Genomic DNA, 17250 nt, shown 5'->3' with positions numbered 1-17250 from the left:
TACAAGCAAAACCATATTTTAAACTCTAAATATATATTTTTTACTAATTGCCATAGTGTGTAATGGGGTGCAACTCATTTATTCTTGCTAAGGTTTTCTTCATTTATTTCTTCGTGCTTCTTTTTTGCTTTGCAGTGAAATCTCTCTACATGTTGTAGTAGTTGCAACTCCCATTTTACTGTTTGTTCCTTTTGTTGAGTTTCTCTGTGTTATCATTCTGCAGGGTGACCGAGGAGGTCTCCTGACTCTGCAGAAGAAGTGGACATCTTTTCTGAAGGCCCGACTTGTTTGCTCTCTACCCGATTATGAGTTCCACTTCAATGTGTTGCGTAGTGTGTTTGTACTGGATGGTCTTAAGCCTCAGGACACTGTGCTCTATGGCATCTTTGGCCTGGAGTGGTAAGTATATGAAGTCTGAGCACCTTCATATTGAAACTCTCATGCATTAATTTTGTTTGCTTATGTGAATGATTAGACTATTGTTTGGATAATATTTCTGCTTAGTTGAAGAAACCAAAAAAAGCTAGCAGTCACTGGTAGTAAGTCGAGTTATTTGAATCGTTCAAATGACTATTTCTTTGAGGTTAATTGTAAGTCTGGCATGTGTTGAATATTAAATAGTACACCACATCAAATGTAAAAGATAATTTGACATATGCAGAACATATGCTGCTATTAAGTGTATCTTCATAGACAGCGTATGTCTCATTTGGTTTGGTCCTCAGTGCAGATTAGTCCTCTTGATGGATTCATTCGTTCATTCGCTGTTCAGGGACAGGGATCCTTTTTTATATGTCAATTCAAGCCATTTTTCAGAAAGTATTTTTAATTTGGTCAGCTTCACAATGGATTTAGACTGCTCTACGCACCTCTGATCAAGACCCATTCCCAAGTACACACAACTGAGTTTCATAGTCAACCAATCATAGTCAGCCAATTATTAATGTCCTGTTTGTTAGGCCTATCAGCAGAGGTTGTATGCAGTGGTCACAATATTTATTTATTTATTTATTATTTCTTTGTAGCAGCATTCTTGTGACCCCTGTGAAACCACTTTGGATTCCCAAAAAGGTCATGACACCCAGGTTAAGAACACTGATATAATACAATGAAATACCATTGCACTCAATTTTGGATGCCTTCTTCAGCCTAGGCATGATTGCATTTCATGAAAACAAGAGCAGGATCTAAGAAACAGCCCAACTTTTTCAATCTGAACTTCTGATTGAATTGAGCAGGCAGCTGAGATGGAGGCAAGCTCCTTTCTAGTAATCTATTGTGGCAGGTGTATGAGAAGGCTCCAGCCTTCTGATTCTGAGTCTGAATGGAGGTGGCGTGTGGCTGACTCTGGAGTGCCCCCTTGCTCACTAGCATCAGGGTGGCTCTTGTGAGGTGGTACTTGGTTTGTACACTCAGCTGTATATTTGGACATGCTCCTCAGGCACAGCCTGCCTGGACTGGTCACCACTGCCCAAGCTGAAATTCACTCCACCAGTACAATCCCGGGGAAAATGGCTGACATGTTTTCTGTCTGCCTGGAGTGTGCGTTATCTTTTATTCATAAGCAGGACGGTTTCCCCGAGCTGAAGTGAAGATGTGAAGGGAAAGCCCTGAAAATCCAGGCTCTACTTTACTTCAAACACCAGTGCTCCAACATTAAAGGGCACAATCTTAGAGAGCTGAATCTCATCGCTTTCCCTTCTTTTTTGAAAAGAAAATGTAACCTGCTGTTTATGCCACAGTCCACAAAAGCTGTATATGAAAATGGAGCTAGAGCCTGTTTTGAATTTTATGTTTTTTGATGTCACAAGAAAACAGAGTTCACCCAATCAGAACAAAGGTAATTTACATATTGTGGAGGCCAAAAGTTTGAAATCACTAGTGGAAATGAACAGGAGCATCTGAACACAAGCTTCATATATATTTTTTTATATTTTAGAATTTGGACAAAATGAACAACAGAAAATTCCAAACTAGTATTATGGTCCCAGACATTTGCACCATACTCCATATCCATCTTAGAGGGACCTTAATTCAGGTTAAAAAGACCTGGAAAAGATCTTGTTGGGTATTGCAGTCTTTGATACATAAATCCAGTAAACAGCAGAAGAAGCAAGTAGAAACTGCTGTCTACCGTTTCCAGTTAATTGCATCTAAAGGCTTCTAGGCTGCTTTAACAAAGCCCCTTGTTGTGCCAAGTACAAATCTAGTAAATAGGTCTGAGCTTTGCCCTGTGGCTGTAAAGACGACAGGCGAAGAACGGTTTTGATGAGCTGGCAGGCAGAGGTGAGATATGACATGAGAAGCTTAAGAGGCAGTAAGAGATGGATGAATAGACAAAGCAGAGCATGGTGACTGCTGACTCAGAGAGAACAAGATGAGGAGGCAGAATGAGGGAGGACAGAGGGGGAGAGGGAGGATATTAGTCTTTCAGTTGAACTCTGATGAGCAGGAAGTGGTGACCTACAAGGTCAAGATGAATAATGTTGATTTGTTTTGTTTGTGGTCACATGGAATGAACTTGAACAGAATGTATTTTAATGCGTGTTTTCTGTTGATTGTACATGGTTTGTGTAGTTTAGAGGCACTGGAGAGAAAGAATCAGACTCTTAAATGAAAGTTCTGTCCTCTCCCAGGCTCTTATTACTTTTTCATTATCTGCCCCTGCTCTTTAAAGGACTTTCCATTTCTTTTTCCTCCCATGTCATTCCCTCTCCCTCCACTCTTTATCAGTCAGTGCTAATATACGTTCCATTGTCCCCCCCCCCCCTCTCTCTCTCTCTCTCTCTCTCTCTCTCTCTCCTTTCTTCCCACTTGTCAGATGAATGCACTGCCACTCTTGATGAGCTTTGTCTCTGTCCCGCTCTCTCGCCCCCATCGTTCTACCTTCCCTCACCTCTCCTGCACGCTTTTTGATAAATCTGTAATCTATTTTCATGTTGCCATGGTTACGCTGTGGGCTTATGTAGGTTCTGTGCTGGCATGCCAAGACCTTGAGAAACAAAGAGATCAGCCAAGGCTCAGAGGCAAAGGCAGAGGGAGCAAGAGTGAGAGTGAGATAGAGAGGTAGATAGAGAGAGAGAGAGAGAGAGAGAGAGAGAGAGAGAGAGAGAGAGATAGAGAGAGAGAGACAGAGAGAGAGAGAGAGCTTCTTAAGCCAGCACTCCCACTGCAAAACTCCATTAGACCGGGAGTGATTCACTGATTTTCCCTAATGCAACTTTTTTTTCTGTTTTCAAGCCTTCTGTATTGTTCCACAAAAGCATTTTAAATTTTAAAGTGACATTGTGCTCATTCATCTGTGAATACGCTAGAGCTTTTGTTAAGCTCTGCAATGTGTTAGGCACCTGAACATCCTGTATTGCTGCTTTGAGGCTGCACTAAGCATGGCTCTTATTTTACAGGAAGACCGTCAAGGCTTCTGCCATCTGTCGCTACTCCATCACTGATATCCAGCAGGCCTTTGATGGACCCTACATGGAGAGCCAGGAGGACACCAGTGCCAAATGGACCAAGTACACTGGGAAGGTGCCTGAGCCACGGCCCGGTTCGGTAAGACCAAGGAGTGTTCAGCCACACTGCTCTTTGTGACTTAAGATGGTTAAGTGTTTTTTGTGTTAATGCTGATAATGGTAAATGTGATTACCTCTGCAAATACCTACATTTTAGGCTACAAACATATGTACAACACATGTAAAACAGTTCCTCAGTCATCTGTAGCTTTGTTTTGAAACAGATTTAAATACATTTTAGATGTCTTATTTCTGTCAGCATCAGTGTGAACAACTCAGTAAGTTTCTCTAAACTGGCAAACTTCAAATCAAACCACTAGAAAGGTGTGCACTAAACACATGCAACAAGGATGTGCAGCATACTAAAAATGCATCAGTGATGTGTGTGAGGCAAAAAGTAAAATCTTATGTAAACCAATACTTCCTGATAGTCACTGATCATCAAGATGTGTCTTTGTCTTGCCTAAGCTGACCACATTTGCCTACCTTAATCACATATAGGGCCCCACTTATAATAGCAAACTATATTCAAAGAGAACAAATATTTGGATCAAACCCTTTAAATATGTCTCTCTGAATAATGTATTTGTTTTGGGAACACCCTTGCTAAGCTCTGTGGTGATTCTATATTATCAGCACTCTTCCCTGAAGTCTCGTCTTACTCCGACTTGCTTTTCCTGATCCTGCCTTGCAACTCGACCTGCTGGCTGACTCCTAATTTCAGCAGCGCTGCTTGGGTTTCTGAGCGCTGAACACCCTGTGTCAGAGCCAGGCTGGAGTGTTAGGCTCAGACTCAGGAGAGTAGCTGTGGAACAAGCTGAAACACAAGCCCCAAAAACCCTCAAAGCTCATTGCCATGGAGATTAGGAGTAGGCAGAAAAAGCCGGATTCATAAGTGGTTTGGGATTTAAAGCCCTGACATTTCTAAGGCTTGTGACATTTCATGTTTCAAATGCGGTAGATGTTTAGATTGTCTCAGAATTGGTAAGAATAGAGAGTTATAATTTGCCTCACAGGCTGAAAGTAGTTATCGACTTTCAAGAGGGCTGTATTGAAGCTGTCATATTTTTTCCAGTGCTTAAAGCTACTAAGCCTCCATTAATTATTGCTTATTCTTTTACATATTTTCATTCAATTGTGCTGAGCTGAAGACTAACAATATCTTAACATATTCTATTCTGATACTGGGCAGGACACTGGGGTGTCCATTACTGCTGCTGGAGGGCAGGCAGCCAGCACTGTTTAGCAATTTACCTACTAAAAGCTAAAACAAAATAAACTGAACAATTTAAGCCATAACTGCAGATGGTTCAGTTGAAATGACCTTTAAATAATAAGCTCATACACATACACAATGTTATTTTGTCAAAATATTTTCAGTATTTATTTAGAATGTATTTTTGTGTGTGTGATCTGTGATCTGTGAGTGCCCTATACCTCAAAACAAGTGTTGTGCTACAAGGATAAGTTAGTTGGATAGGGCTTGATATGAGCTAGTTAACTCAGGAATACAGCTTTCTGCAATATTAAATCTTTCTAAAACTGTATCACAAACTTTCTTGCTCCTGTAGCAGTCTCCTTCACTGTGTTGTGAAGGGCGTACTCTTCACAGTTTGACTCCTGTCTGTGTACTATTAATCCATAGTGCATCACAGATCGACTCAGGGCCAGAAGTATCAGCTTCTCCACTGACCTGCCAGATGATGTCCTGCACTTTGTCCGGCACCACCCTCTTATGGCCAAGCAGATTCTCCCTGTGGGAGGACGCCCCCTACTGTTCAGGAGGTCCTTGGACTACACTAAAATAGCTGTGCACAGAGTGACTGCCCTGGATGGCCAGACATACCACATGCTTTTCATTGGAACTGGTGTGTTCTTTAGTCTCCAGTTTTAATTTGCTCATAACAATGATCATTTAGATAAACGCCACACATAAACATTTGATAGGGATCAAATCTCTGTGTAGTTTAAAAGGCATAATGATGTGGTATGTTGTTCCTCTGTATTATTTATTTTGTTTGATGTTTGCTTTCTGCAGATGAGGGCTGGCTCCAGAGAGCAGTGGAGGTTAAAGGTCAGCTCCACATCATCGAAGAGCTGCAGCTTTTTGAAGAGCCGCAGCCTGTGGACAGCATAGTCATCTCTCAGAAACAGGTCAGCAAATGGATTCATCAGGGTAAATTAAAAATCAGTTACAAAAAAAAAAAAAAAAAAAAAATATATATATATATATATATATATATATATATATTTAAATAAAATAATGTACTATTAGGTACCATACAAAATAATATTTAAAATATTAATTTGATTAAAAAAAAAACATCAATGGTAAGAGCACCGGCTGCAACTTTAAAACCAGATCATATAATCATTATATGAGCAAGAGAGAGAGAGAGAGGGGAAATTAAATGTATTTCTCCAAATGAACACAAACACATGAAAATCACTCTTTTTAGAATAAAAGCCAAGCCCAGCCCGAAACCTTACATTTGTAGTGCGTGTTGGACCAAAGCAGTACTGATTGTACATTTGTAAATTCAATATCTGGTCCAACTGATCAATACTTAATTAAGTTATACTTCCTCAAGCTTAATTAATTGTGTTGATGGTAGAATCCATGTAATGGCTGGTCTTCATCAAGGAGAAGAAGAATTAATGGGTTCTTTTAACCATTAACAAGAACCAGACACTAAATTCTGTAAGCATTTACTGTAAGTATATTAGCTTTTAGGATTTTTTCTAAAGTTTTAGTGTTTTACATGGGTTCCTAGGGAAATATCAGCTTTAACAGGTGTTATTATGTGTCAGGATTTTTCTCCCTTTCCCCTGAGAAAATTACAGGCCCAATTACGGACTCTTTTTCGCCCGAGGGCTACTCACCCTTTTTGTGTTTTTTGAAAAATGCATGTTAGGGATGAATCATGTGTGCTTGAGGGGGCGGTTAATCTTCAGTGACAAAAAAGGGAGGGAAACAGAGGAGGACAATGTCAATATGTCCATGACTGAGGGAGATGACAGTTGAAAGTGCAATGTCCACAAAAAAACAAACACATACACACACACACACAAAAAAAGCTTTTTTAAAGCTTTCAGAAGTGTGAGGTGTTTTGTTTTATCTTGGAGAAAGGAAACCATGATTTCAACATTTAAAATATGTTTTATTTGAGGCTTAATAACAGAATACAGCATGAATCTTGGGTCCAAAATTTGTTAGAACTCAAACATTCCAATTAAGGTTTGAACAATGTTTAAACAATGTTTTTAACTTTGCTTTTATGTTTGGTTTATGATTTAATTTGGACAAAAACAAGATCTACATTATGAAAATCTTTTCGTATGACATCAATATGAAATTAATCATGTTCATGTCTGGTTATCCATTTTGATCACTAGATGAGTGTGTATGTGGGCTCACCATCCACAGTCATCCAGCTGCCCTTGTCCACGTGTCATCGGTATTCTTCTTGTTTCGACTGTGTGTTAGCAAGGGACCCATTCTGTGCATGGGATGGGGAGGAATGTGTGGAAATCACTGTACACTCTTACAGGTGAGGCCTGGTTCATGTATGTTTTATAACACATACTGAGTATCTTTTGTCTTTTATGGTTATCATGACATGTTCCACAAATGAATACAAAGTAGGCCTGTCTACATGGACAGGCTTTATCGATTTCATTGATCAGTACAAGTACAAGGTAACAAAATGCATCACTACATGTTTAATGATTTGCATGACATCACTTAGAGTTAATGAATCCAACTATTTTAAGGTGCACCCATTATGACACAGCTGCTTATTAGTGTAATCTCCAAAGAAAAGCATGAAAATAAATGTCAGAGGTCTTTGTGCTCAATGACATGCGTGGGCTAGAAGAGTATTAATCCCTCCAGCACTGAGCTATGGGGCAGTGGAACTGCGTTGTCTGGAATGATGGGCCTCTTTTCAGTACTTTGAGGATGAGTTAGAATGGCTTTTATGTTCTAAAACTAATCAGCAGTACCTGACCTCACTAAAGTCCTCCTGGCTGAATTCTATCAAATTCTCTCAAACATCAAGCCTTCCCAGAATGGTAGAATCCATTACTGATTCAAAGCGGGAATTAAATCTTATGAAATTTTTCATTTCAGAAAAAAAGGTTGGCTGAAAAGGTGTCCACAAATTTTATGTAATATAATATATATTCAAAAGCCTAGAAATGAATAAGATAAAAATCAGTGTTGTCTCTCAGGATTGCAGGGGGTTCAACCAGATCTAACTGTGTTATCTTTATATGTACAGATCCAATCTGACTCAAGATATCCTGAATGGGAATGAGGGCTGTGAGAACTCTGCAGCAGATGGTATACATACGCATTTTTCTTTGTATTCATCAGGCACCAGATCCCAAAATGATCAGAGCAGCAGAACAGGAGGAGTAGTTGCTAGACTCATTGTTTAAACACTGCATTTAGTACCCAAGCAACATTTCAAATAGGGGAGTGCTTAAACCTCATTTACAGTTTATTTTCTGCACATACATTTGCATAACATTCATGTTTTTAAAAAGTAGTTTTTTTTTCTGTGTAGAGGCCAGTAATTTCCCTTGCAGCAGATTTAATTCACTTAGAACAAAATACATTTTGATTTTAAAATACCATCACTCCTAAAGATTGATTCAGCATTTTCATGTTAACTGGTTAAACAAGAGTCTACAACTGCATTTATATATTGCTTTTGTCAGGGTAAAAATCTTTTTATGTAAATTGCCTGTCAAGGGTTTCAGGAAATTATTTTTTTATAGTGCAATGAGTTAATTTTTTTGGTTAGGTTTAGTGACCAAATGGGCCTATAGTCACTGAATATGACGCATTATTTTTACTAAGATAAATTATACAGCAGTGTACGTTTCTGATTACATTTCTGAGTTTTAACACTGTGTTTAGAACACTGAACAACAGCATATTATGAAAATGACAGATTTAGATAAATGTTATGAAAATGACAGGTTTAGACAAATTATATTATGCCACTATACAACATCTTATGTATAAACTCCACTGAATCAAGTAGCTGATTGGATGCATATCATTTTAGTTTTAATAGAATATCAGTTAAATTTTATTATTTAATAATTGTAATAATTTTTCATTATCACTTAATGCTCTGGTTGAATATGCTAATCCATATGAGCCATTGTTAAATTATCTTCATCATTATTATAATATTTTTGACACATCACTCACTATTATATGATGTTACTCCCAAATCAATATATTGTGTGACATTTTGTCTTACATTGAAGGGCTCACTTTTACATTAGTGAAGCACTTTTGTATTCTCAGTTACCCCATAATTATAAATGTGGCATAGATTTAACATTTGACTGCAGTATCCACATTTATCCCCTATGATCTGTCCATTTCCAGACCTGGTGCGCCATCGAACTCGCTCAGTGATGGCAGGTGATGACGTGCTACTGCAGTGTGAGCTCAGCTCCAATCTGGCAACTCCACAGTGGACACTGCATGAGCAGGAGCTGCAAGGCTATGGGCTCAACTCCGGCTATCGTGTCGGCACCGATGGCTTGCTGGTGATTGAGGCTCGGCCAGAGCAGAGTGGAGACTACAGCTGCTTTGCTTTGGAGAACGGTGTCCGTGTCCCTGTGGTGATCTACACTCTGATTGTCCGTCATGACATACCTCCAGTGCCCCCTGTAGATATGACCCACTCACCTCATCTGACGCACCGTACTCAAACAGTCAATAGGAGCAATATGGACCTGACTCTGCACCCAGCCCCTGAACCTCAGCCTCCACAACTAGAGTTCCTGTCCTTGAGGAATATGGAGGCTATGTATCTTTCTCTGATTACCATCCTGGGAGGTCTCTGCCTGGTACTGACCGTAGTCCTGCTCTACGTTGGCTTCTGTGTACAGAGCAGAAGGGGGAAATACTCTCTTCGGGCGGCAGCCCAGGCTGAGAGGAAGAGAAGTGGCCACATGGAGCTGAAGACCATCTCCAGCCACTGCAACGGTAATGTGGACACCCAAGATGGCCTGCTGCAGATTGTTCCTGGTGAAGCGCGTGTGTCTTCCAATAAAGACCTCCCTCCTCCTCCTCCATTGCCTCCTCCTCCACCAAACTCTGAATCAGAATACACCAATGGTCTCTCAGCTAGCCTGCCCAGTGTCCTGCGGAAAATGAATGGCAATAGCTATGTGCTGCTTAGGCAAAGCGATGGAGACACCACATCTCCACTGTACTATTCCTTCACTGAAGAGCTCAGCCGTATCCTGGAAAAGAGGAAGCACACACAGCTGTGTAACAAACCTGATGAGAGCTCAGTATAAAAGCTCCAGAAGCAACAGAACTCCCTCCGTGATGGGGTGGTTTTATTAAATTATCTGATGAAATGTCAGAGGGCACTTTGACTCATGTAAAGCCTGTATTGTAATGGCAGAGACATTGCTTGATGGAATTGTCTGTTTCAAAACAACACATCAGGCCATAAGAAATGGTCCTCTACATTTTCAGATCTGTTCTGAATAAAGCAAGCTTTCATTGAACGTGACAAACAAAGAAAACAAAAGTTGTGATGTTCACAATGGATAATCTACCTCAGAAAGTACATTGGAAAAATCTTAGATAATATCAGTGTGTTCTACTGGCTGAGTAAGCTGATGAGGTCAGAACAGTACAGGAGGCTTTTCACCAGCTGCAGTCTGTTTGTGTGGTGAAAGACACGGCCTGGACAGTAGAGCAAAGCCTCATGGAATATTTGATTTTTTTTTTTTTTTGAGTCATAAGAACTGCTAGCCAAGCCTGTGTATTTCCAGATAAACTTTTGTTCTCAACATGGCTGCTTTTTTTAGCAATACTGCTGAAGTGCATTCAGTGCCAGATCTCTTGTTTTGATGTTCTGTCATTTTTGTTAACGCTGACCACACCGATGACCCATCAATAACCCAAACTAACAAATGCACTGCATTTGATGTAGCAGTGAATGCAGAAAAAATTGTATGAACCCAGCTTTTATGAGAATGACAGTATTAAGTATTACTGGGATGCACTTTAGTAGCAACGAGCATTTACCAGAAAAGGTGCTTGTTCTGAAAGGGATGATGAATAATATGGATCATAATGGAAGTCCTAGTTCCAGGACAAAAATGGATCTTAAGCAAATGTTCCCAGTCACTGGACCACAGTCCAAAATACTTTACTAACATTTTCAGTAATGAACAAATACATGATTTATATTTCAGTGATATCCGTCTCAGATCAAATGAACCAGTACTGATTAACAGTAAACTGTGGCCATTCCCCATCAGCAGTTCAGATCATTTTGTGTATTCTGTGGTTAGCTTATGGCAGATCCAATGTTCATAAACATATACACAGTGCCCTGCTGATTTTAATGGAGCTCTAGAAAATCCCACCTGCCTCTTCATTATTACATCAGAGGAGCAGAGGTAAGCTGATGTTGACCCTCTGAGATTATCTTCAGTCCTAAGAAGAATCAAAGAATTAGAGCAAGAGTGACAAATCAGGTTTGCACAGCCAGTAATGGTTGGTAATCACAGTTGTAAGAAATAATACTTCTACCATAAAGCGTTTAGATCACAGTGAATATTGTTCTAATTGGCCGTGGCGGTTATCTGAATTCATAAACTCCAATAATCCCTTTGTATGTATTGTGTAAATGTTGTTCCTGGATTAAGATTGGCTTGAGCTGTATCAGGATTCACTAGCCTATCTCCCCATGTTGTCACGGAGGAGAGAGCAGCTCTGCTTTGTCTGCTGAAATCTCAATGTACAGCGTGCAGTGAAGCTGAACAGAGACATCAAGGCCAAATGTTCAGGACACAGCCGGGATGAGCTGTCCTGATGTTTAAATATGCTCCATTCTTTCTCTCTCTCTCCATCTCTCTCTCTCTCTCTCTTTCTGAGACACTCTCCTTGTCATGAAGTTCTTTTTTCTCATTCTGAGATGGTCCTCTGTTTCCACAGTCTTAAATAAAGAATTTTAAATTGTTCTTAGATTAAATATGCTCATTTAAATATAAAAATATTTTCTTTACATCAGCCCAGCTTATTGAAACGTCACTTGTCACTGAGAGGTTCTTTATAGTACCTACATTTGTTCGTTTCTGGATGGACTGCCTAAAGATGGCTTGTAGGAACATTTGATTTGGATTGTTAGAAAATTACCATAACCCCTACCCATCTCACCAAGTGATAAAGAGATTTATATAATTGCATTTTCATATATTTAAGTAAAACCTAGGGTGTTACCTTATAAAACATATGAGATTTGCTATATTTATGACATTATGTATATATTGCTTTGTTTGTTTGGCTTAAAAAAACACTAACATTGTACTTTGACCGAAAAAACTAATTATGCACACCCTTGATCTGCTATGGTTGCTATTTTTTAAAGTACTACAGGTTCCACATTTCTTCTAGTCTTTCTTTATTTATTTATTATATATCTTGATTTGTCCTCTCACTATTTTTTACTACTGCTTCCATCTGTTTTTTAACCCTTATTGTACCACACTCAGATGTTCTAATGACAGTGGTGGACATTTGCATGCACAGCTGACCTCTGTACTGCCCCTGGGGGTCATTAAGACCCATGAGCTGCTTTTTGTCAGGCATGTCGTGTGCCTCTCTCTCCAGCCTTATCCTGCAAGCATCCCATCCCTCAGGTCCAGCCACTAGTGTGAAAGAAGTGTTAGATTGCATCTAGCGTGCCAGAACAAGTCTGAGATAGATCTTGAATGTGGTCTTAATTCAAAGGTGAGGTAGAAGTACTGACATCTGAGAGAAGGGAAAGGCTAATAACTGAATGAAAATGGTTTGGGAAAGGGTCATTAGCTCAGTTCAACCTCATTTTACACCTACATGCATTTGAGAGGTGCTCCTTCTTTAGTTAAAAAGGATGTCTGATGAAACGCTGTAATGAGTCAGGAACAACTCAGATCTTTCATCGATTCAAGAATATTTAGTTTCACATCTCACGTTACAGCTTTGGTGTGGTGGGCTGCATTAATCTGTGCGTGAAGGTGGTAATGACCTTTAACTTATTTCATTATTTGTGGGTTTTTTTTTACAGACCTTAAAAGCAGCTTGATGCCCCCACATGCCATTTGAAGTGAAAGGCCAACAAGCCAGGTTCCTCCCATTCTAAGAAGAGTGGATTTTTAAAAAATCCGTTCCTTCACTAGACTTCTAGTTCCTGTCCTGTTTTTCATAAGAATACAGTGTTTTTCTTTACCCAATTCTCTCTGTTAGCGAGGACAACCCCAGTCACACAGTACTATGAAGCTGGGAGAATGAGGGCTTGTACATGCTTCCTTTAAGACAAAGGAAGCCAACCCCCATTTCTTTTTGAACTGCTGTTAGCACAGTGCCACTGGACGCACTGGTATGCGTAGAGGAAGACACTAATTTACTAGGTCTGATATATGAGTTTAAAGACATCCACATTAGTTTGCATTGTTCTGAATGCTGACTGACTTCTGATGGTAGGGAGATTACTTAGTTTTTATCTAATCCCTCCAAGACATTTGATATGTATGTATAGACAGAGAACCTAGATTTGCCAGAGAAAAACAAATATATTGTTTGATTCTAAATTTTGGTTCAAGTGATGCTGCCCTCATATCCTCTGCTTACAACATTCATTTCCCCACTCTCAGAGAAAACAGAAAATTCCAGCTGCATTGAGGCTTTCATAAAGTACGAAGCACAAAATATATTACATTCAGAAAATGCTCTCTGAGCTCTCGTAATAAACAGAGCACATTTCAGGGTCACTTGAGAACATGTTTGTATGCCTCTTCAGTGGTGGGCAGAACTGTGTGGGCTGCCTCTGGACTTGCATGTAATGAAGCCATTTAGACTTGGTGCCTGTCACCATAGTGAAAAAGAATTATTGGCAGTCTGCATGGTTGTGACATGCTCTCGCTCTCTTTGTGTGGGAAACACACTCAGTCACCCTGCACTGTGTGTGTTCAGACAGGCCTGCAATCTAACTACACAGACTAAAATTGGATACCAATTGGACTCTGTTTATCCGTGTGTTTCCACAGAGTACAGAGTGTTGCTTGGCGTTTCACTGGTGATAAAACCATTATGTCTAAAAAGACAGTTTAATGAGAAAAAGGGGATTTCATGTGAATTCTTTGTTTTCTTTAGTTTCTCAATCCACCGGTCAATGGATCCTGTTGTGAAAGCCTGGACTTTCACCTCTCTAAGTCCCAGGGCCAAGCTACAGTGTTGACATCTGCAAAAATGTTTATTTTGGCTCTTTTTCGTTGTTTGCATCATCCTTTTTTTACGAATATTAGTACTACAACATTTAAGTATTTTTTTAAGCAGATCAGATGCTTTGAATTGTGTTCAATATCTATGAAATTAATATAAATTCCCCTTATCTCTGTTTCTACTTGTGCAATTACTTTGCAATTACTGAGATGCTAGGTTTAAGAGCCTGTGACTTGCAGCATTACCAGCAGCAGACAGAGATGAAGCTAAGGATATAATATAGTATGTTTAAGGAAATGTGTCTGGAACAGGTTGTTCTGCCTGCGAGTGTTTCTCAGGCAGGCTGAATCAGTTATACTGTTTACTCCCCATCTGCTGCAGGGAAAGGCTCGAGCGCTCTTTACATTTGCTTCACTATTATCTCTCTCTGCTGCATAGGTTTGTTTTCAGCATGCCAATGTGTGCTTTATAGCACAGATACGACTCCAGCAAGCCCACATTGGTGTTCTCAAACAAGTAATTAAAAAGAGTGTAGAATGCTAATCATCTGATTTTTAAAAAATAAGAAATGGCTATTATACCGAGTGTGTATCCATGTATTTTTCAGCCACCAGCCTGTTATCACTGCCAACCCCCTACAAATGTACTTCCATATTTTAATTCATGATCTTTGCATTGTTGGAAAGTTCCTTGGAGAATGGACACCCCTTAGAATAAAGTCTCTTTACACAATCATATGTTAGAATTTACAAAGTTTTTTTTTATTTTTTCCTGTAATGTTTTTTTGTTAAGAACTGCAATGATGTATTATTTTATCTTGTAAAGTTGTTGATTTAATGAGGTCACTGTTGCATAAGCTGGTATTGATCAGACTCCAGATGCTATCAAGTGTACCTTCCTTAATTGAATCAATGCACGTTTCTGGACCTTGATCTAATAATAACAGACCATCATATTGCACACAGGCGCTCTCTCACTGTCCAGTGGGACCAAGGTGAGCTGATACTGTTGATAAGAGACTCTCAGGTGGCTTACATCACAGAATCCATGGAGAAGGCGACTGTAATTAGCGTGAAGGCAGTGTCAGTGCTTGTGTAATCCTATTATGATCAGATGGGTTCATGATGGCATACAGAAAATTGAACAGTCTTAACTTATTAATGGGAATACATCCAGTGTTTCTGTTGAAATATGTTCCACTTCAAAATTGACTTGGTTATTTAGGTCAATACCATGAAGTAAAATATTTTCCCTGTAACTCTTTTACCAAATAAACTAGGAAACTCTTGGTTTGTTGCATGTCTCTGTGTTGAGCTGTTAGTGAGCAATGTAAAACAGGCAGACAAAACAGGCCGAAATTGCAGTTTATGGATACTGTAAAGGATTTATAGGTGTTTTGTACCCAAATTGTTGTAGTAAAATCTTTTTTATATGACTTACTTTAGTCATTGTAACATTACTGTGAGGAGTTGATTGCTTTGAACTTTAAGAGCATTAGTGATGTTAAGTGCTGACATGGTTCCTCCTCACTCACACTTGTTCTAAAGTACTAAATAGATAAATGATGCTCTATTGTTCTAGAGAATGCAGAGCCCTGTAGCTTAAACTTGGCTTTGGACAACCTTAGGTTGATATGTGGGTGCTCCAGAGAAGCTTCAGTATTGGTGTTGCTTGGAGATTAAACACCTTTGTCAGCAGTGTGCAGTATCTAACCATTGGATTTACCAATTAGAATTGGATGTATAAAATACTGGTACATATCATTAGTTTGTACCTGTGTCTTGTCGCTCATGATTTAATATAATGGTTCCACTTCCTTATATAGCTCAGCTGCGCCTGAGTAAAGACATCACTCTTGTGCTGTCACAGCTGTCCATCAACTGTGTTAGCCCTATCAATAACTGTGAGGGCATTCCCTGAGGAAGTTCTAGGCAAACAAATTTGCAGTGGAAATATATGCAAAGTCACACACATATCTGAGCTGAGTTCTGTAAATCCAGCTCAGAGGGGGCCATGGCAAAGTCACAGTTTACATGAGGCTCACTGCATCTGCCTGTTTGTCTGTCTTTAATTTTTTTCCTTTTGTAATTTTACTTGTGTGTCATTTCCAAAAGGCTACAATGTTGTCATTCAAGCTTTTGTCAGCCAGACTGGTTCATGACTCATGCAAGCTCCACGTGTTCCTGCACGGTCAGTGCTACACACTCTTACTGAAGGACTGGGTGAAGTAACTGAGACTAAATTTAAACTAAATGAAACTCAAACAAATTAGTCAGAGATACTTAAGGTACTGTAGCATTTGTGACATTTCCTGTACTTTATGTGAGAGGAGGGGCCATACCTGCAGGTCAGGTATGTTGGAGCACTTCAGCTACCACTTACTTTAACAAAAATTATAATACTCTAATTTACTACATTATTCTCTTATAAGAACAAGCATAGATGACTACTGTAAACAAGTTTGGCGCCAGGATTTTACTCAAGTACTTTGCACTAGAGCTATAAATCAACAGTAAATAATGAAGGTTTTGTATAATGGAGGTGTAATGATTTCTAATGAGTAGTAAAACACATCTTTTTTTTTGGATTGAAATTAATTTGGTGCATTGTGTAAAAAACTGCAATAGGTTCAGTTTTAATGAGTTTTGTCTGAAGTATCATGTCTCTTTCTAGTCATGGATCACCTTTGAGATTGAATCTCACATTGAGATTGAAAAGGGAGGTGTTTTTGTTGGTGGATATAGTCCTAAATAAGCAAAAAAACAGACACTTCAAACACTGAACATGTGATAGCTAACTGACTACATTTCACTAATGGGAAAATGAAGTAAACGTGTTTTTTCAGGGAACCCTTCTTTTAAAGTTTCTGTTCACTGGAGTGTAGCTGAGGTCCTAATTAAGTCCTGAAGCAGACCTGACCTGCAGCTAGCTATGACCCTCCTCCTACACAAAGTGCTGGAAATGTCACTGACGCTGCTGCACCTCAGGTATCACTGGCTAATTTTGTTTTTTTTTTTTTTTTGGTTCTGGCTGTGTTGGGGATGAGGATTCGAAGCTGCCTTGCTGAGAAAGGTAAAACACACTCTGGAGGAAACTGCAGGACTCGTATAGTACATACGCGTTGCTAAGCAACCTATCCAAAAAACCTCCCTTTTGTTTATGTTTGCACTGGTTCTGTCCAGGTACTGCTGGGCTTTGTAGGAGTGCAGTGGCTCTGGGCCAAACGACCTTTACCTACACAGGTCTGGGAGCAAAATTAAAGGAGATGAGATTTGAAACCTCCAAAGTACATTAACATGTTTAAAATTGAGACTCCTCTTCTAATAGATTAAATTTAAGGTTCACCCTTCGCTAAAGTATTCAGTTAATTGCAAGCTCAAGAGCAGATATAAAACCACCAGCCTATTTTCTGGAGAGGTACCACCCAATATCTTTGGGATAAAATGTTTGTGATGTTTGTGTCCCATAAACATCCAACAAAAG

At 39.4% G+C, this 17250-nt stretch overlaps 1 protein-coding gene across 1 annotated transcript in view; it reads left to right on the top strand.

Moving 5' to 3' along the window:
* Positions 1–15045, top strand: part of sema4ga (sema domain, immunoglobulin domain (Ig), transmembrane domain (TM) and short cytoplasmic domain, (semaphorin) 4Ga) — a 41954-nt gene extending 26909 nt beyond the window's left edge. Inside the window, exons 9-15 of the mRNA XM_066679219.1 lie at positions 224–399; positions 3405–3552; positions 5158–5380; positions 5551–5666; positions 6909–7063; positions 7796–7857; positions 8923–15045. Of these exons, the coding sequence (XP_066535316.1) occupies positions 224–399; positions 3405–3552; positions 5158–5380; positions 5551–5666; positions 6909–7063; positions 7796–7857; positions 8923–9845 (1803 nt within the window). The 3' untranslated portion in view covers positions 9846–15045. The remainder of the gene's footprint in view (positions 1–223; positions 400–3404; positions 3553–5157; positions 5381–5550; positions 5667–6908; positions 7064–7795; positions 7858–8922) is intronic.
* The last annotated feature ends 2205 nt before the right edge of the window (positions 15046–17250 follow it).

This window comes from Hoplias malabaricus, chromosome 8 (assembly GCF_029633855.1).
Source record: "Hoplias malabaricus isolate fHopMal1 chromosome 8, fHopMal1.hap1, whole genome shotgun sequence".
Lineage (NCBI taxonomy): Eukaryota > Metazoa > Chordata > Actinopteri > Characiformes > Erythrinidae > Hoplias > Hoplias malabaricus.
Note: the sequence above shows the minus strand (reverse complement) of the source record. Positions and strands in the feature narration are given on the sequence as shown.